Source organism: Rhopalosiphum padi, chromosome 4 (assembly GCF_020882245.1).
Source record: "Rhopalosiphum padi isolate XX-2018 chromosome 4, ASM2088224v1, whole genome shotgun sequence".
NCBI lineage: Eukaryota > Metazoa > Arthropoda > Insecta > Hemiptera > Aphididae > Rhopalosiphum > Rhopalosiphum padi.
In genome coordinates this window covers 9,327,969-9,355,904 of record NC_083600.1, presented here as the reverse complement: position 1 = coordinate 9,355,904, position 27,936 = coordinate 9,327,969, and the positions used below count along the sequence as shown (strand labels likewise).

General features: G+C 29.3%; 1 protein-coding gene across 3 annotated transcripts in view; it reads left to right on the top strand.

The window, feature by feature from the left end:
- Positions 1 to 27,936, top strand: part of LOC132928261 (dual 3',5'-cyclic-AMP and -GMP phosphodiesterase 11-like) — a 78,014-nt gene that overhangs the window by 35,708 nt on the left and 14,370 nt on the right. Inside the window, exons 1-2 of one of the 3 annotated variants that reach the window (XM_060992811.1) lie at positions 5,265 to 5,923; positions 26,527 to 26,764. In XM_060992811.1, the coding sequence (XP_060848794.1) occupies positions 26,650 to 26,764 (115 nt within the window). In that variant the 5' untranslated portion in view covers positions 5,265 to 5,923; positions 26,527 to 26,649. Of the gene's footprint in view, positions 1 to 1,284; positions 1,402 to 5,264; positions 5,924 to 26,526; positions 26,765 to 27,936 lie in introns of those variants that run through there. The other 2 variants (XM_060992810.1, XM_060992812.1) reach the window with 2 other exon arrangements.

Below are 27,936 nucleotides of genomic sequence, written 5' to 3'. Positions count from 1 at the left end.
GAGTTCATTCTTTAACACATGGTTATTATTGCTACCTACTGACCTATTCATAAAATCGGTGCAATGGCGTATTATAATATATTATTTATACATTTATAAATATAAAACAGTAAAAATAATTTATGCTATGTATATTTCTAGGAAAAACAAAATGTGTTTATCCGTTTTTTAGCTTTGACAAAACAATCAATCTAAAATAGTGTTTTATTATTTTTGTTTAAAGTAACATTAGAATTTAATTATGAAATTTGTTTGTAAATGTAAATATTAGGTCAACGTAGCTGTTGATTAAATTTTTTTTGAAATTTGTTATCTATAACAAATATACAATAATTGTTTTAAGTTTATTGACAATATTCTGTAAAGTTATACGAGTGTAATTCACCACTTACCCACTTTCCCGCTTACTTAATAATATAAAAAAAAATCATAAAATGTATAATATATGATGGATTTTATAAAATATGTACTTATTATATTTGAGTGCGTCGAGTACAAACTAGTCTCTCTAGATCATTGTCTTATTAGAGTAAGTAGCCTATTGCGTAGTATTTATAATCGCCGAATACTAAATTATGTTATTTCATATTATATTTTATCTCTATTTAATCCTGTTCAACTTGTTTGAATATTATGATTGCGTATTTTAGTTGGATTAATAAAATTCTATTGTTACAATATTTTCTTCTTTTATGTGTTTCTTACGACATAATATTATTTAGTCATATTCATATACCTACTCATATTATTATGGAATATGGAAATATATACATTTATAATAACCTATATTATTCATAAAATAATAAGTTATTTATAATTGTACAATTCATATACTAAATTGTAATATAAATTGCTGAATATATGCATTTTGTTGTGCTTAGTCAAACTATAAGAATAAAACTATATTTTTGTTGAAAATTAAAGTATATGAAATTGTTTGTTTCTTATTCTTATGTATTGATTCGTTATATAATATATTTGTAAGTAAAATAATAAATATTCATTTTATTTAAAATATTTTTAATTAAAACAGTAATTAGGTAATACTCGTATACCTGTTACGGTGAAAAATGAAATTAATAATACTCAAATATAATGACATATTATATTATTTGTTTTTTATTTTTAAAAATAAAATTAGAATAAAACACTTATACAACATTTTTGATTATTAACATTATTTATGTAAGGTAAAGTTTTAAAACAATTTTTAAGGTATATTGTAGAAAATTTTATTTTATTTCATTATAATTGTATTATAATATTTTATTAATTTGTTTATAGGCATCGGATTCTTTTCCGGCGATATATTTCCAGCTACTATCGTGGAGCCTTCGTCGAGCAGAAGCCGCTCGTTGCCATCTCCGCCAATCCAATGGATGTCATCCCGTAGGAAGCATGGTAAGTCAACGAATTATGATGTTTCTATGTCTATAAATCTTCACAAGTTAAAATATTAAAGGTTATGCGGTAGATATTTTTAAATATATGTATATTATTGGATGCGCAGCCTCTCCCTGACTCATCGTCAAATACTTCAGACGAAATAGTTTATATTCCTCCACATTAACCGATGCCAAATGCGTCGATACACGATAATAATTATAATGAAATTTATGAAAATTGGAAAACAATGTCAGTGAGCAATACCATTACGCATGAAATATAAATATGTACGAAAATACAGTTTACGGTGTGTAGAAAATATGTTTAAAAAATAAATTAAAAAATGTGACCTTTGCAATGAATTTTTACAACAATGCACTGCCTAGAAACAGAATACACAAACACATACGCATATATTAATATATATATATTATAGACTATAGTAATATAGATAGTATAATAATAACAATATAATATTGTTATTGTGTGCACTGCAGTGTCCTACCTAGCGTGTATTATATTCGCGTGCATGTGTTTTTTTCGTGCCGGCCAGATGATGCCAATGTCCGGAAAATGTACCAAAGCGCAGCAGCAGTCGGATAATAAAAAAGTTTAAAAAAAACAACGCACAAGACGCGATCGAACGCGCGCATTTTGTAGCGGATCATTAATTAAATTCTATAAAAATTATTATTATTATTATTATTATAACTTCTCGCACACACAACGTAGGCCGGTCATCACTACCACCACACCCTATCCCATCCCATCACATCGTTGCGGTATTTAATAATAGTATATATAATAATATAATATTATACTGTGGCGGTGGGGGGGGCACTTTGCCGCTCGTTCATTCATAAAAACGACAAGTGAAATCTAGACGGTTTTGGTTAATAAAATATAACATACTGTTTTCCCGTTATCGTTTTTATTGTTTTCGATGATGATCACCATCATTGTTATCGATGACGATGATGAAGATTATTATTGTGATGATGATGCGGTTATGTGTTATGGGGAAAGAATAAAAAAAAAAAAAAAAATTGTTATCTATAGTCCTTGGTCACGCCCGTAAATTTTTTATTATCTACAAATAAAATAATAATATGTAGGTATACAATATTATAGTATTATAATATTAGGTGTGCATTTGAAGCGCAATATTGTGAATCTGATCTCGCCCGGTGTTGTGATGAATGATGATGCGTTAATGTAATACTATAATATCATTAAATCGTTGCTCAATTATCGCCGATTGAAATCAAAAAAATAACAATATGTATTAGGACGTGTATGATGATGTTTGTGTGTATGTGTGTGAATATTACATAGGTATTTATATTTTTTACATCGCATTTACGTTGTGTTTTTAAACATTATGTATTCATCTATTTCTCTACATTACTATATATTTATAATTTTTTTTTATCTATTGCTTTATAAGGCACAAGGTTTTTTAATACACGTATTTATATACCTACCTTTATAGATATATAGGTATATTGATTTGTTTTTGCGAAACGCGTCGTTTCCGTATTATGGAAAATGTCAAGTTTATAGAAAGAAAAAAAACGAGATTCTTTTATTATTTAAAATTTATATTTCATAGTTGTAAGTTGTACATACCAAATTGCGTTTCATTGGTAATATTATTACCTACCAAAAGTGCGTATTTACATGACATTATATTATTATTTAATAATTAAATGATCAAAAACTTAAATTCAAAATTATTATAAGCTTATTGTGATCACGTCACGATCATTTGTTTATTGTATTATTGTGTTTTTATTAATACAATTAACAAATAATTATATAATGATTTGTTTATATATAGGCATAAAAAAATTATTAAAAATAAATATTATATTAGCTCGAAACTAAATTTTTTCTGGATAATAAAGTATTATAGAAGTAATACTATTAATCATTAATCATTAACATATTTTATTCACTTTGAATTATATTCAACTTATGTATTATTAAACAATTACAACAGTTTAAATTACTTTTGGAATGATGAATAATCAATAAGCCCCGGTTACTCATTAGTTATTATACATGTATAGGTATCTAGTTGGTTATAATCATTGTAAAAGACAATACTCAATTATATAAACCATAATTCGAAAATGAAACAAGTTTTTTTTTTACATTAATGAGAACTCAATGAATAGGTCATATGATTAATGAAGTAAAATCACATGTTTCGTGAAATCGATTTAAATAAACACATTTTAAATAGTTTTTTTTCCGATAAAATAAGAAAAATACAAATTACAGTTCAATTCAATGTCGTATTTTTTCTGTCTGAGAATTATAAAATTATAGTATAATATTGTTGTATAATATGAGCAGCGATGACCGAATAACAATATTCTTGTTTAGCCTTGTTAACTACTGTTCATCGAATAAAATTATTTTTAATAAAATATTAGAATCCAAATCTTGATATAACTAGGTGTTTGAAAAATGTTGTTCACAATTCTTGATACTACTAATTTAATTTGAATAATGGTTTATTTGTTCTTTGTTCCTAAGTAAGTAATACATATTTAGGAAATTAAAAAAATGTTGTTTTGTTTTATTCAGTTTAAGTTATCATATAATTTGTGGATTAATTTCGTGCTAGTAGTTAGTTACATAATTCTAGGAACCATCAATACCAAGTTTATCTGTACTTCTCAGATATAATTATGACTTGAGAATGAAGATCAACACTCTGGCTGGAAGAACGTATATTCTATAGAATTTTAGAAATATAGATCAATAGAAAATATAAAATAAATTATATTTTAATAATGAATCTGGACACTAGATGTTTACCTTCATTTTTCATTCTTTCGAGATAAAAATATTATACACAAAAGACAGAAAATTATTGTAGCCAAAAAATTGACTCTACATAAACTCTGATAAAATTAAAACCGGTGCTATAGGTAGGTACTAATGTTAAATGTACTATATTATTATGATTTTGGCACTGTGAACACGAAGGCTACCACTTGGCGCTTTCTCCCTCTTATAAATAAAAATATCAAATTTTTGTTTCTAATAAAAGAGCATTGGAAATATCACATTATAAGATTATTATAAATTATCATACCAACCTATAAAGATATTTCGGATTTAGCACTCGGAATAATCGGCAACAGCAGTGTTTCTACTTTCTATGCATACGGTTTTTATTGTAAAATCATGAGTCATACTGTCATCTGAGATATTTTGAGCTGCAGAGTATGAGTAATTTTATTGAGTGATTTACCAGAAAAAAGATTCTTTTCAACATAAATAATTTTCTAAAACTTTCAATTATTAATGTCAAAATGTCGATTAATGCTTGAAAAATAAATACACTAATACAGTACTTAATACGATTGGACAAAAATTTAATCGTTATGTCATTTGTACATGTACTTATGTATTATATAAAGTTATGAGTTGTATTTGTCGATATAAGAATTACGAAACGCAATAAATATCTCTTAATAGATAAATAGATAATTAATTTATACGATATTTGAATATTTTGTATACATTGATGTAGGCATATTATATATCTCGTACAGCCGTACTGCATAATATTGTAATATAAGTTAACGTCAAGTATATTTTCATGTTTTTTTTTTTCATACGATTATTCGGTGTACCTAACCGTCGACTGGTTAGCGATTTTTGTTTGAAAATAAAAAATATTAAAAGTACCTACTATAACAGCGTTAAGTGCGATAGTGTATATCGATATGTAACTATAGTGAGCTGGATAGTCAGCGGCGGGTTTTTTAGCATATACCATCCACGAGGTATAAGCAAACAGACGCCAAAGCGCGCGTGCGAAGATCTTGCGGAGTATTCGTCGCGGGTAACCCTTTTCCATCCGACCATCCGGCCGCATACGTTCTCGTGTTCTAACGTGTGTTACAAAAACACATACGCGTCCGCCCGCCGCCACCGCGCGCCACTACTGCCACCGCCGCCGCCGTTCACTGCTTAGTTCGACTTCGGAATCGGTTCAGTTTGTTACCGACGGTTAGACGCTGAACACTGATTCTGGTGTTATGTACTTAAACACGCAGCTCTCTCTAAATATTTTTCTCTATTCTATAATCTCCTTTCGTATTGCTATTTCCGACGATCGTTAATATTATTTATTTATTTTTTAGATTTTACATAATATTGTTGTGTCGTTTTTCGTTTCGTGTACAATACCGCGGCAGTCTCTAAATGTGCGTTGACGTTTTATGCGATCCGAGACCGTCCGTTTCGTACCGTATCACGACAACGGCGTCCTGTTCGATTACAATATTTGTAAATTATAATTTAATACAGTCAAACGAATAAATAATTAGTAGGCATAGCACAACAGAGATATTCACAAAAAAAAAAAAAAAATATTAAATAAATAAATAAATAAACAATAATAATACAATCGTAATAGTCACGGACATTTTTTATGACCGGTTTAATAGAACCATGCACACATTCCGGTTGCCGGAGTTCCTGAAATGCGTCAAGAATTATCTGAACAAAAAAGGTAAATACCATTCGTCTGTCCGCCAAGCTACGGGTCCCCAGCTCGGTAAAATGCCAAAACGCCACGCATACGTGCGTAAAATAAATTATCACAATATGTGGGTAGTGTGGGTACTCCGGTGCCCAGTTCATTGATAGTATTATTATTTTATTAGTATAATAGTCGCATAATAGACAAAATAGTAGGCATTATATTATTGTCGTTAGGTTTGTCGGTGGCGAGTGTACACGAACTATATAATATTAGGTAGGTGGTGATAATTACTGCTATTTATTATTGTTATATATCGATATTCTTCGCATCGACGTGTGTGTGTGTGTGTGTGTGTGTGTGTGTGTATGTGTGTGGTTTTTCTTTCGAAGATTTGTGAGCATTTTGTCCCCTTACAAAATACGGCCACTTCAAAAATCTCTCCTCGTGCATTGTTACGATGTCCAGACGGCGTCCGTCGTAAATTATTTTCGTCGTCGTGTATTATACACAATACATATAAGCGTGCACGGTGATAATTAAAACAACGACATTATTATACACTACTACTACTACGACTGCTTTGCTCTTATATACGTATAAACGTTTTTGATGCTTAATAAGTAGGTAATTAGCGGCGCGCAACACGCGAGTATAGGTAATTTAATAAATTCTAGCGGCGCACTTGGTCACAAGTCGCCTGCAGTAAAACAATCGTACGTAATCGGGCACAAACGCTGCACCGCCGTGGCCGTCGTACCACACACACACACACACACACATACGGACGGATGTAGCGACGCAGCCGGTGCTATACCGCAATTTTATTATTACCCGGTGCGTGCGGTATCCTCCGCGTCCAGCGGAAGTCTGTCGGAAATACGTAGAAAAACCGAGGAAAGTAAAAACGCAATGTGGGTGGCGTGTTGTAGGTATTGTAATAACAACGATATCGTACGTTCAAGACGTATTTTCGGAATTAATTTCAATCACGGGTTCAAAAATATCTCGTCTGCATTTCGAGTGTATAGTACACGTTACTCGAGTTGGATAACGTGTAACCGCGTATAAGGACCTCTTATATAATATTCCAACTTAATGTATTATTATTATTATTATTATTTATTTATTATCATTGTGCGGCGAATCCGTCCCTGACGCCGCTGCCAATGTGTATTATGTTTTAAAAAATATGGTTTACAACATGTGTATTTCATTTCAAATTCGGGCGTTGTTTTTTCGAAATTTTCAAAACCGTCGCGGACGCGCCGCGCCCTTGGCCTCCGGCCGTTATACTTCGAACGCGGCGCAAATACCGGAGTCTGGATACAGGTGGAAAATTGCCGTGTTGATATTCCGTCCGTCGGCGGCGTGTGCTCGCATAAATAACACTATTTACGTTTGTGTATAGATTCAAGGACAAATATTCGTATATACATACATAATATATATTATTTATATAATATATATATATATATTATATTTCACTATAAGTTTCTTATTATTTTTTTTCTTTTTTTTGAGGTCGACTTTACTGCGCGACCAAGTGTTTTACCGACCCTATTTATTTTTCTTTTGCGTCGTGTTATTATTATTAAAGGTACGATGTTTTTTTTCTCTCCGGTTATTTGTTTACAGACGATTTTTGAGTACTCCCTGTTTTCCAGGCCCTTGCCGTGTTCGTTTCTGGCCTAAGGTTGTGTATAATATAATTTAGAATCATACGAGTATTGATGAGATCTAATGGCAAAACCAAAACATCGCATCCGTCGATATATTTATAATAATAATATAACGCGATAGTAATAACGACGACGACGCGACGACGAGATATTAGTATGTAATAATAAAATAATACATTTTATATGATATATTATATTATATTATGCAATGTTGTTGTTGCTTTAATATTCAAATTTTGTCTTGGACGGAAGCAAGCTTTGTAGCTACACTCGTGTTGTTTTCGTAAGTGATTATTGCAGTATACCTAGAAACGTTATCAACTTCTGATTTTGTTGTCAAAAACATTCAATACACAATCAATGTGGCGTTGCAGGTATCAGCAATAATTATATTATATGTACATCACCTGTTCACCTTTTAACCGTGTTAATAATATCACCTGCGAGATTGTCTGCGGTTTAAAGATAAAGTAAAATGTTCACTGTACTTTAAAATATGATTTAACTGCCACGTTTCAATGAACACGAGATTGTAGGTCTAATATTGGTGTAAATAAAATTTCATATTTAAATATCCTCATAAAATATACTATACATCCCTTTTGTTATGCGACGAATTTTATGTGTGTGTATGGATTACTCAATTTTAAGTGGATAAAAATATTAAACTATTTACACATAAAGTGTTGTGTTCGATTGAATAATTCAAATTCATCTTGTAAGAGTAACGCGAGTACCTATATTATAATGTAATAACTACGCTGTATTTAAAAATATCGTTGTTTGTTGAATACCCATGGGATATATTTTCGCTTAACTATTTCAAGGTTCATATTATGCTATAGGTGCTTTTAAAAATATTTGAGCGTTGGCCTATTACGGGATTTTTGTATTACGTAAATTAATGTACAACATTTATGTTTCATCATGTTTTCGTCCACCTATTGTTTTGGAATTATTCACTGTTCATTATAATTTATAGTAGTTTATGGTAACTTAAATACTTTAAAAACTATAATGTCAACCCCAAATTTGTAAATCACGATTTAGACTTTATTTAACAATAAGAAATACTTAATAAGTTTTATAAATAACTGTAATGCGCAGTATTGTAATACACGATGAAGCTTTATATATCTATTTTTACTAACATTAATATATTTGTTTTAACAAGAACTACTTGGTATTTTTTTTTATAGTATACTAATATTAATAGTAAACAACAAACATAAAATATTGCTACTTTGAACATAATAATTAAAGTATAAGTTGAATAATAAATTTTTGAAAATTAAATATTAGCTACGTAGTACGTGGTTTAAAAATTAATTCGTTATTATTTACGACTTTGCTCTGGTACCTATGTGACCATATTTTATAAAACTATAAAAAAATAATAGTATAATATGTTATTAGAGTTCCTCATTTCTGTTTGTAATTATTAAAATTTGAGATTTTGAGAAAGAATTTTTGATTTGTTATAGGTATACATACAAAGTAAATACAATATAAATTTTTAATGAACCAACAAGCATACGTTTTCCTTAAAGTTAATTTTATTATAGGTACCAACTGTTGAGGTATACTTTGTATAATTAAACATTTATATGTTATACCTGCTTTAATATGTTTATTTTAGTTTATTTTATTTTGTCTTACCTCTATAAAATGTAAATCACTTGTTACTTTTCACTAAATGTTAGTAATTAAAATAATGCGTAACAAAAAAATATTATAGTAGCTGTACATTAAACCTGTATATTTGATTAACAAAAAAAAATCTAGGTATTTTATTTTTCTTAAAATTTTAATACTTTTTGAACAAAATTATTAAATATTGTTATGCTGTATTTTATTGTTTCGTGTCTATTATTTACTATGTTATAGTTTGACAATTTTTAATGGCTCATGTATTAATGACCTCATTGGGTTAATTAAAACAGCTATGAATGAGTAATATAATTACATCGAGATTTAATGTACTTTTATTGATTTGAGTTTTAATTATTTAGAACTGTAGTTATCTACTGCAGTTTTAATTAATTAATATAAACAAATTAATTATTAATTATTATTTTGTATTTTGTATTTTGATCGATACTTACAAATCACATTTTGATATATCATAATTGTTGACAATAGCAAATATATAAGGTATATATTATTATCTTAAAATTAAATTTTAAATTAAGCAAAACATAATATTATTATAATAATTTAACGAGCAATGGCAATTTGTTCACAATGGCTTAGGCTTTGTTTATTTATAATTTTAAAAGGATGATGTTATTAATTAATTCATTGTTATTTTTGAGTTCCTATTAGTATCTATCTATTAAAAATTATTGGATAAAAGTGCTTTTATACTATTAATATAGATTGTGCTTTAGAATACGATTTTTTATTGATGTGAACTTGATACAAAAAATGCTATATTTCCCTCAATAAAATGTAAATCGCTTGTCACCTGTCACTAAATATTAATAGTATCTATGTACCGAATCGGTTGATAAATTGTATAAACATAAATGATAATGAATTATGATAGTTAAGTCATTCTTTTGTCTTTTATTAAAAAAAAAAAAAAAATTATCGATTCTAATCACAATAATACTTATAATATATTATGTAGATAAAGTGGTGTTATAAATATATATATATATATATATTTATGTCATCGGTTTTCAATCGTTTTTCAAAATGTTTATACGTATTTCAATAGCCCCAAATGCATATATTATATTATATATACTATGCATAAATGCATTAAGTCTTTAAATAATCGAGTTTGATGAAAAAAATAAAAAAATATATCTAATATGAAATAACAGTTTAAATAACAAACAAATAAAATGTAATGTTCCATTAGTATTTAACATTATACTTGAAAATTATTTAAATTCCAACTGTTTATGTATAATAAAAACAAATGCGTTATAAACATAATATCGTATTTCAAAATTAACGGACTAAATAAATTGTTTTATGTATTAGCTATGGCATTTGCATTGATATTTGATATAATCAGTCTTAAGAAACCATAATATATCAATGCGTTACAATAACAACATTTTTTTAAATGTATTATTATTCTCTGTTTTTGTTTGTTGTATTATATTTTGCATATTGTTTAGATTACTGAATTCATACTAAGTTATTATAAATTATAAAGCAAATCAGAAATTTGTCTTGGATTTATTTTGTATCAAATAATAATTATTCAACGTTTGTAGAATAAAATACAATTTTATCATCGTTTAACACTGACATGCATAATTTAAATTTAACTATTATACTATTATATAAGTTTTTTATTACAATATGTGTTTTACTATACACAAACACCTATGCTGGTTACTAATAACTTTAAAGTAGGTATATATTATAATATAACCTATTCAATAATTATACTAAGGTTATATTCATAATACAATATTATTGTTGTATTAGGCTTACAATATATTTATTTTATTAGACCTTACCAAACGAATTATTCGAATGCGGGTCTATAGAAAATCTAAGTAGAACTATATTTTATCGATTATAATAAACGTTTGTTTGATTTGTCGAATAACTAGAAGAATAGTTGTCTCGTGTAGAAAATTAAGATTTTCCCAAATTTTATATTGTGTAATTAATAATTGAATAACTGCAGGTCTAATCCTCGAACATATACACCTAATAGCACGTCTGATGAAACTGTGAATAGCGTTATACAATACAAAGGCTTTGAAGAAATTGTGAAACGTGTATGAATAGTGTTAAATAACTTTAAATGATCGAATTTATAATTTACATAAATTATACACATCTACTACGCGTCTTCTACACACTTAAATTTCCATATTACTATAGAACATATATGGCTGAAAACTCGTAGTATAATATTACGTCCATTTTTACACAATAATGTTTATATAGTATCTGTATATTATTCACAAACACTTTATACTTTAGATACCATTTGTCAATAAAATTCCGTCGATATTCTGGTGTAAAAAAACTTGCACACAACTTAATATATTTTAACCAAAGATCATCATAAATGTCGAATTAAAAAAACAGTATTACAATTTGCAGTAAAAAATCTAGCGTTCATAAGTGCACACACGATTCTATAATCATATGGTTTCATTTTCTATATTACATCCATATATTAGTCATCGGTCAATAATTATTTCTACTCTAAAACTGTGTGTTAATGATTACGCTGCAGCACACGCACACGTCGCACACACATACTTCAGTATAGGTATACGCTATACACGTATAATATGCACGTGTCGTTATGGATTTTCGTTACAACTCGATCTTCTAGCTGTGTACCTACAAGAAACGTGAACGACATTTTCCGTATTATGTGATATACTTATTATACCACACACACGCACACACCTATCTGGTGGTAAATATTTCTTTCGGACTTTAATACTGTTTTTTTTATTGGTTCCAACGCGGCGGTTTAATATGTCGATATTGTCGACCGGCCACTGCGTATAGAGTAGAATATTATACAGCCTGGACGAAAACCGATATTTTGATGATAATAGTTCGGTGACTACGCTGCTGCCAATGGATGAAAATAATAAAAAAAAACATAAAATAATAATAATAATATACAAGAGCCTTCTTCGCCGGAGTGTATATAGTGTTAACTGAATCGAGTCACGAAGCAAAAATTATATTTTACGACATTACTGGTCATTACTGCATCTCATCATGAACGCCTATTTGCATTATAATACAACGCGGTAGGTCAACTTGAAAATTTTTTCAAACCCATTTCGGATGTCCCGTGCCTTCCATACAAATCGCGTGTGGCATATTGTTTTTTTCTGTCTTATAACAGTATCGTGTTTACGTATGTGTATAATGTAATACCTGCGCACGCGCGCGCGTGTTGAAAGCGTCGAAAGCTGTGCAGTCAGGTCGCAATTTTCAATCGCAACGTGCTTGTGCTTGTTTGGTATACCTATTTATATATTATATTTTATAGAATACAATACTTATTCGCGGGTGTTTGTATTAAATGGGGGTAAACGGTGACATTATGACAATAATATTGAAATTTGTATTATAATATATTGTAATATACGAATTATTCGTATTATACAAAACACAGAAGTAAGCCAACGCCGTCCGGAACAACGCGCGACGTTTCGCAGTCCATTCACGCGCGCAAATGTTGAAAACCTATAGTGAGCTCGATCGGTAATTTATTGAAAACATCGATATTTTTCACATTATGATCATTTATCTCTGTCTCTGTTGTCGTCTATTGTCCAGATACATGTTAAAACTATTTCGTCAAATTCGTATACAATAATAATATTATGATTTATTCATTAATCAATTCGATTTCCTAACAATTCTATTCCATACTTATTCGAATGCGTACCTATATCATAATATTGTTCACACATATAAATTATTTGAAATTGAATTTTAAAAACAATGAATATTCTCTCAACATACAAATGTGTAATGAATAACCTTTTAACAACCATTAAAACAAAATTATGTTCATTAAATATTAATGGTTCGTTTATAAGAAATCGTTATCAATATATTATTCTATTTTCAATATTGCTTGCATTTTAATTTAAATTGATAAATAAATGCTACAATATTCAATTTAGGTAGAATTTTAGGAATATATTTTACATTTTATTATCATCCAAGAACAGGATAGAACATGTTTGTTGTGTTTTTTCCTATTTACAATTTGGATAATTCGTTTTAATAATGATAAGGGAAGAAAAATTGGCACTGGTGACGCCTAGACGGTATTAATATATTGTATTGACCACGCCGCATTTTACGCATATTATGTTATTTAGATTTTGAAATCCTTAGGTCTTCAACCCGTCTTTCGGCTATAGCGAATTATAATACAAAACGTTGTTTCTCCGTGGGACATCAACCTGATAGTGGCGTCTAGGGAGGGGAGGTCGAAGTACCAAAAATAGATCACTGTCTCGTGCCAACGGGATAAAAAAAATTCTCATACCATTTTACACTTGTGAAAAATAAAATACCTCAAGGCAGTGGTTCCTAAATGAAAATGAAAATGATATACATTTAATAATATATTATAAATTATAATTTTCGCGAATAAACAAATGCGTATAATACTGCGACGTAAATAATTATAACATTTAAATATCTAACAAGTTATACATTGTTTTTTTTTTTTGTTACGTTAATTAATCACTGTCAAAAATGTGTGCATTTGAAAAACATTAAATGTTTTGTGTTCTATACTACCGTGTAGGACTCCCATTCATGAAGGATATTGTTTCATTCATTAATAATGAAATAAAAATAAAAACCTTTAGTACCAATCTGTCTATTTTTATATTACATTTTCTTGATTTTCTGTTGTAATACGATAATTTGTTTGTTCGTCACATGAGTAGTAGGTCATAATATGATCTAGATAACCGCACGTATAAATGTACATCAGCGATTATATGTAGATAAATAGATGAAATAGTATGTGAAGGGAGTAAGAGTGAGAGTGAGAGAAGTACCTACTATGGCGTAGGTCATTATTATTAATAATAAATTAATATTATAATTGAGTTGAAAAGATTCTTTTTTCCCGAACTTGATTTTTTTACTAAGTATTTTTTTTTTTTTGTCGATTTTTCGTCGCGTGCAATTATGTCATAAGTTATGAATTTATGATTCTACTACTATTACGAGTCATATTAATTTACCTTCGTACATTTTTACAACCATATCACTAATATACAGTGTTGATATAGGCTAGCCTGTACAATATATATTACTTGTATAATAGCTAAAGGCGTATATTGTCCGGGTAAATATTATGAAGTACAATGTTTACAATATCGTTTGTAAAATAATAAGTGATGGCATCTAAAACTATATCAATGCACGTAGTTGTTTGATGATATTGTAGGCGTTTAGAAAAGAAATGTCTGTCTATTTTGTACGCCATAAACCATTATCGTTAAAGGAGTGAGAATTTTTCATCTATTGTCAAATACGGGTTTTTATTATTTTTGCAAGCATTGTCATTTGTTGTGTATTCAGATTCGGACCAAGATAAAATACGAGACGGCTTAGGATCATTGTTCTTGCATTTCATCGTCGTCAGCTCTTCTGATACTCTTATTCTGCGGGGGCTTTTGAATTTTCTACGCTATACAGTAGCAGCTATTATATATAAATGTACATGTACTATATATCTATATGTATGCAGCTACTATATAGGTAAGATATATATAATATTTTTTTTTTCTTTAGGAACTGCGCTCGTTTTCGGAACGTTATACCGATTTTTATACTGCACAATGATCGATTTTCCCTAGATAATTTATCCGTTATTCGCTAAAATAAAATCCATTTTTTTTTTCTGTTTGTTTGTTTTTACGTCAGCGCAAAACTGCGCTTGTATTGGTCTCGTGCACAATGAATACACACTGAATAAGCTGATAAGCTCTCTTTGGGTACAAGAAGATAACGTAACCCACGCACACGTAGGCTGTGTTATGACCCTAACAGCTTCGTATTCCATATGCACGTGCGTTTGTGTGTGTGTGTGCATGCGCGCGCGCGTGCGTGTGTGGTGTTATCGTGTTTTTTTCGTTTTGGGTGTTCTTTTGGCCTTGATACAAACTACAATTGGCTCATTCATACTAAACACTGCTGTTGTTCCTCGCCACTCAATATATTAGTATTTTATTAAGAGGACGTCGTAATACAACAATCCGTCGTATTTATTTATCATTTATTAATATTATTATGATTATACGCTCAACGTATCAAATTTACATTTCGCACTATCGATACAGTTAGTTTTGCTCTAGTTAGTATTTTTTTTTTTACACGTAAACTGACCTGCTATTATAGATATATTATCGAACTATTTGAACTCATCAAAGAAAATATTATAATGTATAGCATTTATACATCGAAGAGTTGTATGTTATATCATCTTTTTTTTTTTACATAAGTTCTTCGTTTTAAAATAATATAATATGAGATCTAGTTTTAAAAGTGACAATAGAACTAAGTGGATGTCGTGATCTCTTTTTAAAATTTGATGATACGACTTAACAACTTCGACAAAACCTCGAAGTCAGTCTTTCGAAAACCGTGTTGTATAGGTATAATATACCTACTATTATATGTTATGTGCATTCACAATGCAAATACGTATTATAGGTATATGTATATTATTCAATAGTGTATTGTACACATCTTCGTAATATATCACTCTACTTTAACTAGAAATTAATCGTGTAATATGTTATGTCTATATAAACCGTAGATTGTCTATATTATTTTATGTATAGATTATAATAGAAGACAATAAGACTTACTTCTGTTTTGACGAAAGAGAAGGGATATTTTAAATATTTCTCTAGTCTAACCGAGAAGAGGTAGATATATTCATAAAAATATTGCTATATCTATATTACCCAGCCGTTTCTAAATCTTAATTGTTCGAATAATGACGTTTCAATTTGACGTTGACGTGTACTTGGGAACGTTTCTATTTAATTTTATTGATATTATTATTATTTTTTTTATTTAATATTAAGGTCATAATAATATTTATAAATTTTCGAACTGGATTTTGATTTTGATTTATGTTTTATAATAGCCGAGAAAATGTGTTATTAAATTTTGTATTTTATTTACGACTAAATCATTGTTCAAAAGCCAGTAAGCTTGTAAATTAAGTTATCGTTTTGTTTTTTTTTAATTATTTATTATATAAATATAGATACTGACATAGTTACATCAACTATGCACAGATGAGTATATATAGAGAATATACATCATGAGTATATATTTATAATTAGGTACATTATATTATGTATTGTATGTAGATATTGATTATAATATGCTCAGAGACTACAAAATTCAAAAACTATAATAATTTACGTTGTATGAAATATTAAAATTTTTTCAGTAATTTTCTCAATTAGGTACTATCATAATAAATTGTGCTTTAAAATAATTGTATTTTTTTGATTACACTTGTTTTTTATTCAATGTATGAAATTGATATATAGTATCCCTATTCCCGAGTGAGCTTTGGGCTATGTTTAACAATATTTTATTGTTGTTAAATATCTGAATAATAATTTGGAATCTTAACACCTACACCTAGTATTTTCTATTTATTTTTGAATTTGGCAAGCTCTAGGTTAAAGTTCGAGTTGCAGATACATGGTTCAAATTTAAAAATGAGGTTAAATATCGATGTTAAAATTAGGTTAACAGTCATAGACACTCGCAGACTTCATTGTTTGAATATGCAAAATAGAAAATTAGGCCCTTCCCACTAATAAGAAAAGTACTATGTAATAAAATAATCAATTATTGTCATTTGTCAATAAATTATGAAATGTTTTAGTAAAACGTATAAAAAAATATTCATGGAACTTTGAACTGATCTATAACTTTTTTAATATCTAATTTGGACTTTTCACACCTTATTTGAAAACGAAACTTTTAATATGTATAAATATTATGTTCTTTAAAAAGTTAAAAAGGGTCTCAAAGGGGATATTAATGATCTCTTTTATTATACCTTGTATACACTGTACGGACGTCTATGATTATTATAATGGTTTACTACATTTTGTACTTTTATCTTTACATATTATGGTAATGCGTATAAAATTTATATAAATAATATTCAAATAACATAATTTAAGGATAATTGTATTATTTTAATACAAAATACCATATTAAAAATATGTAATTATTTGAATAATTTAAATTCAATGTATCAAAAGAGCTTCGCAATCCATTCAATATTTTGAAAACATTAAACATCCTATATTCTATATAATATATACGCAATTACGTACATACCTAATACACAAACAAAAAAGTAAAATTTCCGCTCTCAAGAATGTAAAAAATTCGAATGATGATTCATTTGAGTGTTTGTTTTTACGTATCTTAAACGATTTAAACGAGCAGTATAGGTAATAATATTTTCCATTCATTTTTTTACTTCTATATCCGCTGCGTATATTTATGTATGCACATGTGACATTTTACAAACAACGCTCCTGCAGTTACCTCTATATATCAATTTTACACGTTTTATAATAATATATACACTTCCGTATTATTTATAGTGTATGTATCCGCATAATATAACGCTTTTACGGATAATATATTTCGAGCCATTGCGGCGTTGACCGATAGTTAAATAATATTCGCCATCGGTCACGGGCGACTTCTGTGTGGGCCCTTGGCGAACTGTACGCTTTATATAATGTACTTATATATATATACATACTATATATATATGTATACTTAATATATATACGCTTATTTTCGTTCAGGTGTATAATATTATTATTGTGGTGTCCGAATTCCGACGGCAATCGCCTGATATACAGACCATCTAGAATGATTTATCGGATGTCGTACTATTATATATAATCGAATATACCTATCCACCGACAGCTTTTGTGTTCCAATCAGGTTAGGGGTTAGTGGGACGGAGGGATGAGCTTCACGGTATGGTCGTCGTATATTGAATGTACCGAGATCGATGGCCACGTCATACGTTTCTCAATTTACCCCGTGTCGTATGGGTATTCCGAATACATATCGTATAAGACTGAAATATAATTTAATAATATGTGAAGTATATATAGAAAATAATAAATAAATAAAAACGATGTCTGTGATCCATAACACTTGTGTTGAATTTACGTTATCGTTGATGTGTCCGTCTGTTCGGGAGTACCTACGATATATATTATTGTGTAGTTTTATTATCGTCTGTTATGATGGATGGCGTCTAAATTCTTAACCTATACATTTTTATAATATTATTTAAGAAGTGTTGTTGACAAAAGAAAATATTCCATTTAAACTAGCTGTCTTCCTTCTAATGCGCGAGTTTACACTCATTGCATTATTAAAAAAATATTATTACAAATTAATACATTTCAATTACTATTATTTATACGATAGGAAAATATAAAATTTTTTTAATGCTTTTTAAACGAATAGGTTTTAATGTGTTATAATGTGCTTGATGTGGGTTAAAGCCTTATTGTATGTAGACGAAAACAAATACATATAATAATGCATTTATGTTTGGTTTAAAGGTCGTTTCAAATTAAAATCGGATAATATCAAATGTATAGTCTTTGTATAGTTTTTTTTTTTTTTACGTAATATATTATTTCATTCACTATAATATATCTCACATCAGTTTACATTTCCACACGCCACTTATTCCTTATATTTAACTTTCAGTTCGAATATTACGATCGATTTAACCCATATATTTTATATAAACATAAATCTTCGTAGAAAATCAATAATCTGGTACATTAACCGTCGTTTATTTCGTAATTACTAACAATAATGATAGCGCGCGTGCAAATTAACTGTGGTCGTTGATAGATTGGTTGTACACAGTGGTAATCAAAACTCATTCGAATCAAAAAACACACCCGTACTACATAAAGATGATTGAAAATTAAATCTACTAAAACAGCTCATCTAGCAGAAAAGCAGATAATATAATTTTATTTTGTGGTTTGAATAAATAATACATAATATATTAGTTTTCGGTACCTATACTGTATAGTGATTTATGTTCGCCCATTCATATTATGACGTTGATAAGAATATAAAGTGTATACATTTTTTTTTATTGAAAATCATTCATATTTTACAGTAAGTGTTCAACTACGGCAAAAAATAAATTAATTTCGATTTCAACATCACCCCTTATATTGTATAGGTAATAATATATGACGAGTGATTACTATGTAGGATTAGATAAGTAAATTATCACTAGAATACAGCGAATAATATAATTGAGAAACTATTTAATATTGTTAAAGATGAGTAGGTACACTAAACATAAAAAAAAATCGAATTGTATCTACATTCTTTGAGCCTATAATGTCTGAAAAAGATAATGATTTACAATTCTCATTTGTTCGAACCCACTCTAGAATTGTGTCAAATTTGTATTGTTTAATTTACAGGTATTAATAATGAATAGCGTAATAGCTGATAATGTTCTGAAGAAGATTATTGTTAATTTTTATTAGTAAAGTATATTGAATAACGACAGCAGTTGTAGTAGTACGATAATATATTATGTATTGCTATGGTCATAAACCACATGGTAATGTCTATATGCCCAAGGGCCATGCAGGGGGGAGGACAAAAAATGAATTATTGGGCTAAGCCCTCTTAACCCCCCCATGTTACACACTGTCCGCGATGTGCCCGCACCTAAATATTATGTTAAGCGTAGAACAATTTATTTGAGTTTGACAATGTTTATTGTATAATCAGTAGCTTAATATTATGATAAATTATCTATTATACTATTGTTTATTATATTCATACCTATTACCTACGGGTGTACTATATGATACAGAGAACACACTCATATTATATTATTATGTACGCGCATGCCGAACTTAAACGATAAATGAAAATTAACAATCAAATTAATTTATAAAATATTATGGAAGTGTTATAGTAAATATAATTACCTTTTATCTATATTATGATTTTAAGTTTTTAACGATATATTTAATTGGTTTCATTAAATTGCAGTATTGCGCCGCGGTACTACAACAATTTAGGCAAATCATAATATACATATTATGCGCAAATCGACCAAATAGCCGCAAGCTGAATAATTCTTAAATGTCGCGCCAAAAGCAATACAATTTCCACTAAAACCTGCGCTGCAGTTATCGCCTAGCTGTTACCGCGGGGTTGTTCTCTAAAGTTCAGAAAAATGTTCTGCGTGGTTGATTGTCGATCAGTTTAATACTTATTACTTATTAGCACCTGTGGAAAATTAGAAATGACGAGTGCGATTCGATTTTTACTCTATATACGCGCACGTTTATACGAATAACTGCAGAAACACCTACAGGCCGTACCCTGCGTACTTAAATTTCAAATAGGTTTATATCCGCTTTGCATTAAACACTTATTATATTAAATTTGAGGTTTTTATTTTTTTTTTGCACTGACTTGTTCGACGTGACATACAATACATATACCTTTTTATATAACTACCTAACCGCAGGCAAACGGTCTCGTTGATAATAACTCGTAAGTTGCGATAATAATGCGCGCTATAATATAATGCATGCACCTTATATAACATTATTATAATCGTACTACGCACACACAAATCATTATAATATCATATATTATAACGTACACACTATATTATAATACGCGTATATTATTATCATATTAATATATTCGTTTATTATAATATTTTATACGGTATAATATACAAATACAACAATAGTGCGGTATAACATGCGGACGGACGTGTGCACTTCACTTCGCAATGATAACCGGCTCTTCTTATCGCCGATTTATCAACCGCATTTATTATACACACACGGCGTATCTCCATCATTTCTCCCCTCCCCATCCCCTTTCACAAACACCGTGGTACGCTGCTACTGTTGCAGCCTACGTGCCCGTCGGCATGCGTAGCATTTTACAGCCACTGCACAGTATATAGTTGTGCGTACTATACGTATTGTATATATATATATACGTATAGGCACTTGCGACGTGTGTTGTATTGACGTTAAATCGTCATCGTCGTCGTCGGCGATATTATATGTTTTTTTTTTTTACGTATCTTTCCGGCCCCCACGGCGTTTGTGCGCTTTTGTTGTAATCTGGCAAACAAATTTTGTTAACCTTACCAGTCTATTATACAATTTATTATATTATAATATATACTCTATATTAGTGGCGGCTTGGTTATCTGAAGTTCGACCACGAGGGACTAATTTTTTATAATACAACTTTTGATGCCGAGGGTCCCCCTCCGTGCAGCCCCCGCCCTCATTATTTTGCTTCTTACATTTTTAACATTAATATTCATTTATATTTATTCATTCGACTATTTCATTTCCTTTAGAATCCCGTGACGGAGTGGGCGATCTACGCATCTTCCCTACCAAATATGCTTTACTCGTAAATAAATGTACCTATGTTTTGCATAATTTGTTCATTTCGTGTGGCCCATTTCATTTTGTATTTGACACTAGAAAATAGTGAATACCATAACAGTTAGTATAGATTATAATACAGTTGATTACTCGTGTGTGATATTCGTCGTGATCTTATTAGAGTCTACAAGAGGTGCATGCTGCATACCAATGATGCTAGTGCTCGTCGAATATTACATGTGTTGTTTATGCACTCAAAAATAATGACTTTAGTGTACAGCGGCTTTGTGTCGTGGGTTTATTGGACATACTGGACAAGACGAATTTTGGAATTTATGGTCGATTTTTGACAGTGGTACATTGTACTATACGCGTATACGCAGACGAAACTTATGCAGTATGACGCAAAATGGATTTTATGAAGTGAAATAGTGATTATATTTTGCTATAGGTACTTAAATATTATTAGTTAAATAGATTTAATTTCTGTTTTATTTGATCATTATGGAATTAATTACAAAAGGTAATATTATTATTAAGGCTTAGATTTCAATGCAAAGTGCATATTCTGGGAGAATGCATTCAAAATAAACAATTTATTTTATCTGAGAGATACTTCAATGGCGAAACTTTTATTTTGCACTTATTACATTTTTTTTGTTTTATTAATACATCATTAAACGAACTTTTTGCGTAACTAAGGATGTTCAAAATATTATATTATCAAGAAATATTCTTTTCATACTATATTTGTTTCAATAGTTTTTTGATGTATTTTTAATTTGTACTAAATGTTCTATTTATGAATGTATAACATCTTTACCTATATTTACAATGATCGGATATATCGTGTCTTACAATCTTAGCCATTTAAACTCTAGCTTTAATTATGATTGTTAATTATACCATTTTTAAGTTTGAAATATTTTTAACAAGTACATTTTTACATACGTATTCTAAAACATACTATCATTAGTTAACAATAAACTATATTGGTTCAGTATTTATGCATCAAGATTTTGAGAAAAATATTTTTCCTATTTATACGTAAATCAATACTAAGTATTTACTAATCATACAAAGCCTAACAAGTTTGATTTGTTTTATTTTAAAATAATATGCAGGGTTGGGTTATCACACACGTAATTACGCCATTACGCGTAAATCGCGTGTTTGTCGTAAGCGCCGCACCCGATCGAAAGATGCGCATTTCGTTTGGTAATATTCTGCACTTTAGTATTTCCGGTCGGAAAAGCGATAACCTAACCCCCATCAGAAAACTCTTTATACATACGAACGTTTATAATATTTATTTTATTATCATTTATGTCTCTTCGAATTCGATATCATCCGATATGCGTGTTCGATGTTCCGTTGTTATAATTATTGTTACCTAAGCTACTGACAGTTAATACGCAATATATATTAATATATTGTGAATATAATATTAACATAATATGTTTACATATAATAATATATGGTTTACAATCTGCGTAGTGTACCTATAGTGTCTGAACGATGACTTTCGTCGGGTGCAGTTCGCAAGGTCCTTCGAAGTGTTTTATATATGTTATGCAGTTGGTTAACTAGGTGGATTTTATTTTATGTTTGGGGTGTCGATGTATTCTATCCAGTAAACGGAACTCTGCAGTCGTAAAGGGTGGTTCATCGCGGACGTCGTTGTTCACATGTTAGTTACACATTGTACACACAAACAGTCATTTATGTATATTGTACATTCCATAATATATACAAATAATATACATGCATTAAGGTACGCAATATGCATATTGCGGGATCGGGATAATTGGTGAAAGAGTTTTTGCATGTGAAAGCTGATAAAATGGAGAAAGGATGAATACGGATCATTGAACCCCAAAAGACTATAGAAAATGAAAAAAAAATTCGGATCTTCGATTTTATTTATTAAGAATACTTATAGAAAAATCAAATAACGTTGATGGTTTTTAAATTTTGTATTTAATAATTTTCTTTTATTTTTATTTATATGTATTTCGATACTCCAAATGTTGGTCCAATATTTGATTTCCATAATATACACAGAAAATTGTACTCTACTTGACTGAAATCATGTGGTAATGTGCTGGCATAATCCCTGTATTTAATATAGTAGGACAATTTAAATAATATCAGTGGGCGAATTGTTGTCAACGTTAATCGCCGAACAAGCTTTAATAATATTATTATCCAAGTTTGACTTCGATAGTCCGCGACTGGCAATTGTTATTAATTTATCTCGTATAATTGTCATGTCTGAATAGAGTTCTAGCTAGTATCTATATATTAATATTTTATTTTTTGTGTTTATTCAAAAATGTATTATTGCTAAAATATTTTAGTTCATGCTATAGAATATTAATATATACGTAGGAACAGGAAACAGAGGAATAGTGAGTATATTATATTTTTGGATAATTAAAAAAAAAAAGGCTTATACGAGTATTAGTGAGTTGTTTCACAAGGTTGTTAAAATTGAATCGATAAATTTCATGAAATTAATTACGTTATTATTATTTTTTAATATATTAGTTTCTTGAATACTTATACAATCTTTTTTTTGTATAGTAAGTAAATTTTTTAAAATAATACAGTGGCATTGATCACAGTCAAGAATATGTCAATTGGCTTAACTTAGTTAATAATAATTAACATTAGTAAATTATTCCGGATGGTCCGATAGTGTTTTATATAATATATGGTTTTGTGGTATGAGAAGAGTAAAGTTGAAAAAACTGTTATTATTTATATCAAAATAAGAAAAATTGATTTTATATGAATCTAGTCCCAATACAATCTTTTACGATAAATTGAGTCCCGGGTTGTTTTAAGGTATATGTACTAATTGATTCCGCGTTTTAATACTAATTGAGTCCCGCCAAACTTAAAAAACATAAAAACATCTTCCTTCCCACTTTTACAGACTTAAAAAATGTTTTTTTTTTTAAATATTTTATTATTTAATAATTTATGGCTATAATATAATATAAATAATTTAAATGTTACTTGTATATAATTAAATTAATATAGGTAATGATAAAATTACATTTTTTATATTGGTAAAAATTTGTGTGATAAACATTGTATACAATTTATTATATTAACGATATGACGTAGTTGTCTCCATGTACGTAAATTATGGTTGGTTTTATATTTTACTCAAAATAATTTTCGGACTCAATTATAGGTAGTATATTTATGGTTTCCTAACCGTGGACTCAATTAGTATATTTATGATTTCCCCACCGTGGACTCAATTAGTATATTATTTTTTCCTCGTTCAGGTATTGGGACTCAATTAGTATATATAGCGTATTAAAAAACGGGTATGGACTATGCTATGCTACTATGGCTATGGACTATCCCTACGGTGAACAGATATAAAAAATCAAAAAAGTACATTTTAACACTGCTTCTCTATCATAAAAAACCTTTCCCTAGATAAAATAGGCCAATGTGTGTACTATCTACCGATTTTGTTCATAGATCATTTCTATCTATATAAATGTTTTTTTTTATCTGATTACTCTATCTTTTTAATTTCTATTATCAATTATAAAACTAATTATTTTAAATTATAATTTCATTACTATGTCAAATTATACTAACTAGGTGGATTTTTTTATGATTAAAATATTTTGAATTTAATATATTGAAAATATAAGAAATATTAATTTAATGTATGATTATTGAAAAAATAAAACTTTAATTACAAACATTTATTAATAATATGTTTCCTACTTATTTGACTTTAATAACACATAATATTATCTTGTATTTATATATGCATTAGGTTGAACCATAAAATAATATAAATGAATAATAAATTTATAAAAAAATTATTACCATGATGTATTTGCCCGTAATATATTCAAGAAACGAGTACAATACATGTACTTAACACTAGGACAGTGTATCAAAAAAGAGTACTATCCTATGAAAAATAATACTTCTGGTCACCATAAGTATATGCCGTACATTTTTTAATTTTACTATTTTTACTCTGGTATAAGTCGGTATGGATATTTAACTATGTACAAAAATAAAAGAACGATTGATTGTAAAACTATTACATTCCTCTCAGTTTGTTAAAAATCTAAAATAATAATTTTCCACGATGACACTTTAGTGAATCGGGTTTAAGTATATTGGTTGATGACAAATTAGGTTGCTGGCCATTGGAACGGGAAGACACGTTATTATTGCACACATATTATACTATTATACGTATATACATACGAGTATTGTACAATATTACGAAATAAGTATAACTAATTGGGTTTTTCAAATAAGTTGTCGTACAAGATTCTCGACCTCCACATCATTCATTACCATTATTTAGTATTTACCATACATTGTTATTTTGTTTGTCTGCGACCGGAGTCCGGGGAATTCAAGGAGTTGTTATAGGTATACATATATATTGGGCATCTCTGTATCAATAAGAGGAGTAGGTAGATATATCCGACCAAGTAAAAATTATATAATTTAAGTTCAATGACTAACAGGTGTGGCCACTTCTGTTATAATCTGTTTAGGTTTAACACGGTTCATGTGTAAAAACCAAAATATATAGGTCAGACCTATGGAAATAAAAACTATATAAATGAGTGTGTGTATGCCTTGTCGTGTTTTGTTCGGTTTTTTTAGTTATTGCAAGTACAATGGCGGTAATTTATAAATACGTACATTTTTCTAAGGACGTATTTATCTGATTTTGTATGCTTCGTTAAGAATGGTTTGATAGTGTACAAATTATCTAGACGGGCCGGGACGCACGATGGTGACGTTTCGTTTTTAATTTCCGAACTCGTCATAGTACATTATAAGTTACGCGTTTATTTTCCGAGCTGGAATTCTGTTATATACGACCCGAGTATTGGTTTTTTTTCTCTCTTTTTTTAAATGAAATAACGAACCCCCCTTACCTACTTTATGTTGTGTGCCATTGCGTGTGCAGAGGACGTGGCGTCTGGGTTTAACTCGCCGACAATATACGCGTACAACAATGACAAGGTCACCTTGTAACGTCCTGCGGAACGGTCGAAATTTAATGGCGGTGCAGCTATAAGCACACCGCGTGATGGTGCATTGTTCAATGGGCCAAACTTTTGGTATGGGTCACCATCGGTACCGTCGAACCAAATATCGCCACAACAACAACAACAAAAATACAAACAACAACAACGACGATGCAGGTACCTGAACACGTTACAAAAAAAAAAAAAATATAAAAAAATATATATATTAATATCATATTTTATAATAATTAAGCCTCAACGCGTCTCATTTATATATATAATATTGCATGGCCTATGTGCAACCAACGCGACGGCGACGCGTTCGTCCGTATATTGTACAGTGATATGGTTGGTTTTTTCGCCTGAATTTTGTCGTTCGCACCGGTTATCGCAGAAAGTCAAATTTATAACGTTTTAATTAACCGTAAGCGTAACATTATATACTGTCATGGTATTTTTTTTTTATGATTTTTCCACAAATAAACTCCGTACACGCATTTTATGGCTGACACAGCTTTTTTATAACGAATTGACTCGAAGGAAATTAGCAAAATCAGGAATCGGTCGACCGCTATACGATTGTGCATCTCTCTCATTCTCTCACACGTATATATATAATCATATGCATAAAATAATCGTGCTTTGTATTGGAATAATTATTAGGGAAATGTGTATATTATATAGGTAGGTACGTATGAACATCAATCCGGTATACACTCGCCGGCGGTACACTTTAATCACGAGGGTATTGATAAAGAAAACAATATTTTAATGACACAAATGATAATAAATATAAATATCCATGTCTGCCGGGCTGCCGCACACGAATTAATTCGGTCCCGATCAGACGATGATACACATATTTTATACACATATATATATATGCGTATATGTGTATAATTTATGTGGATTCTGATCGAAGGTTATTAATCATCGTATATTATAATGTTTTTTTTCGCGCATACCTTCTTTTTACCGGCTTGCTATTAAATTTTGTTTTCATCGCCGCACTATGCTCAGAACTCAAACTGGTGTATGTTTTATAATATTATGTATATGGGTTTTTATATGTTACTAGTGGTTTTATTATTATACTTAATATATTATATTGCATACACGATATTTGTATATGGATATACAATTTATTCAAACAGTTTTACGTGTGATGGTGTGAATGTGTCCTGTTTGGTGGTTGTGCTTGTTATTATACGATGACATTGGTATTGGTTCGAGAATATAACATACTTGCTTTATAGTTGTACCTATAATATATTTAATTAAGTGGTTGATACTTTATAGTGTTTAAAAAATAATACGAAAACGTTGAAGTTTAATATTATTATATATTT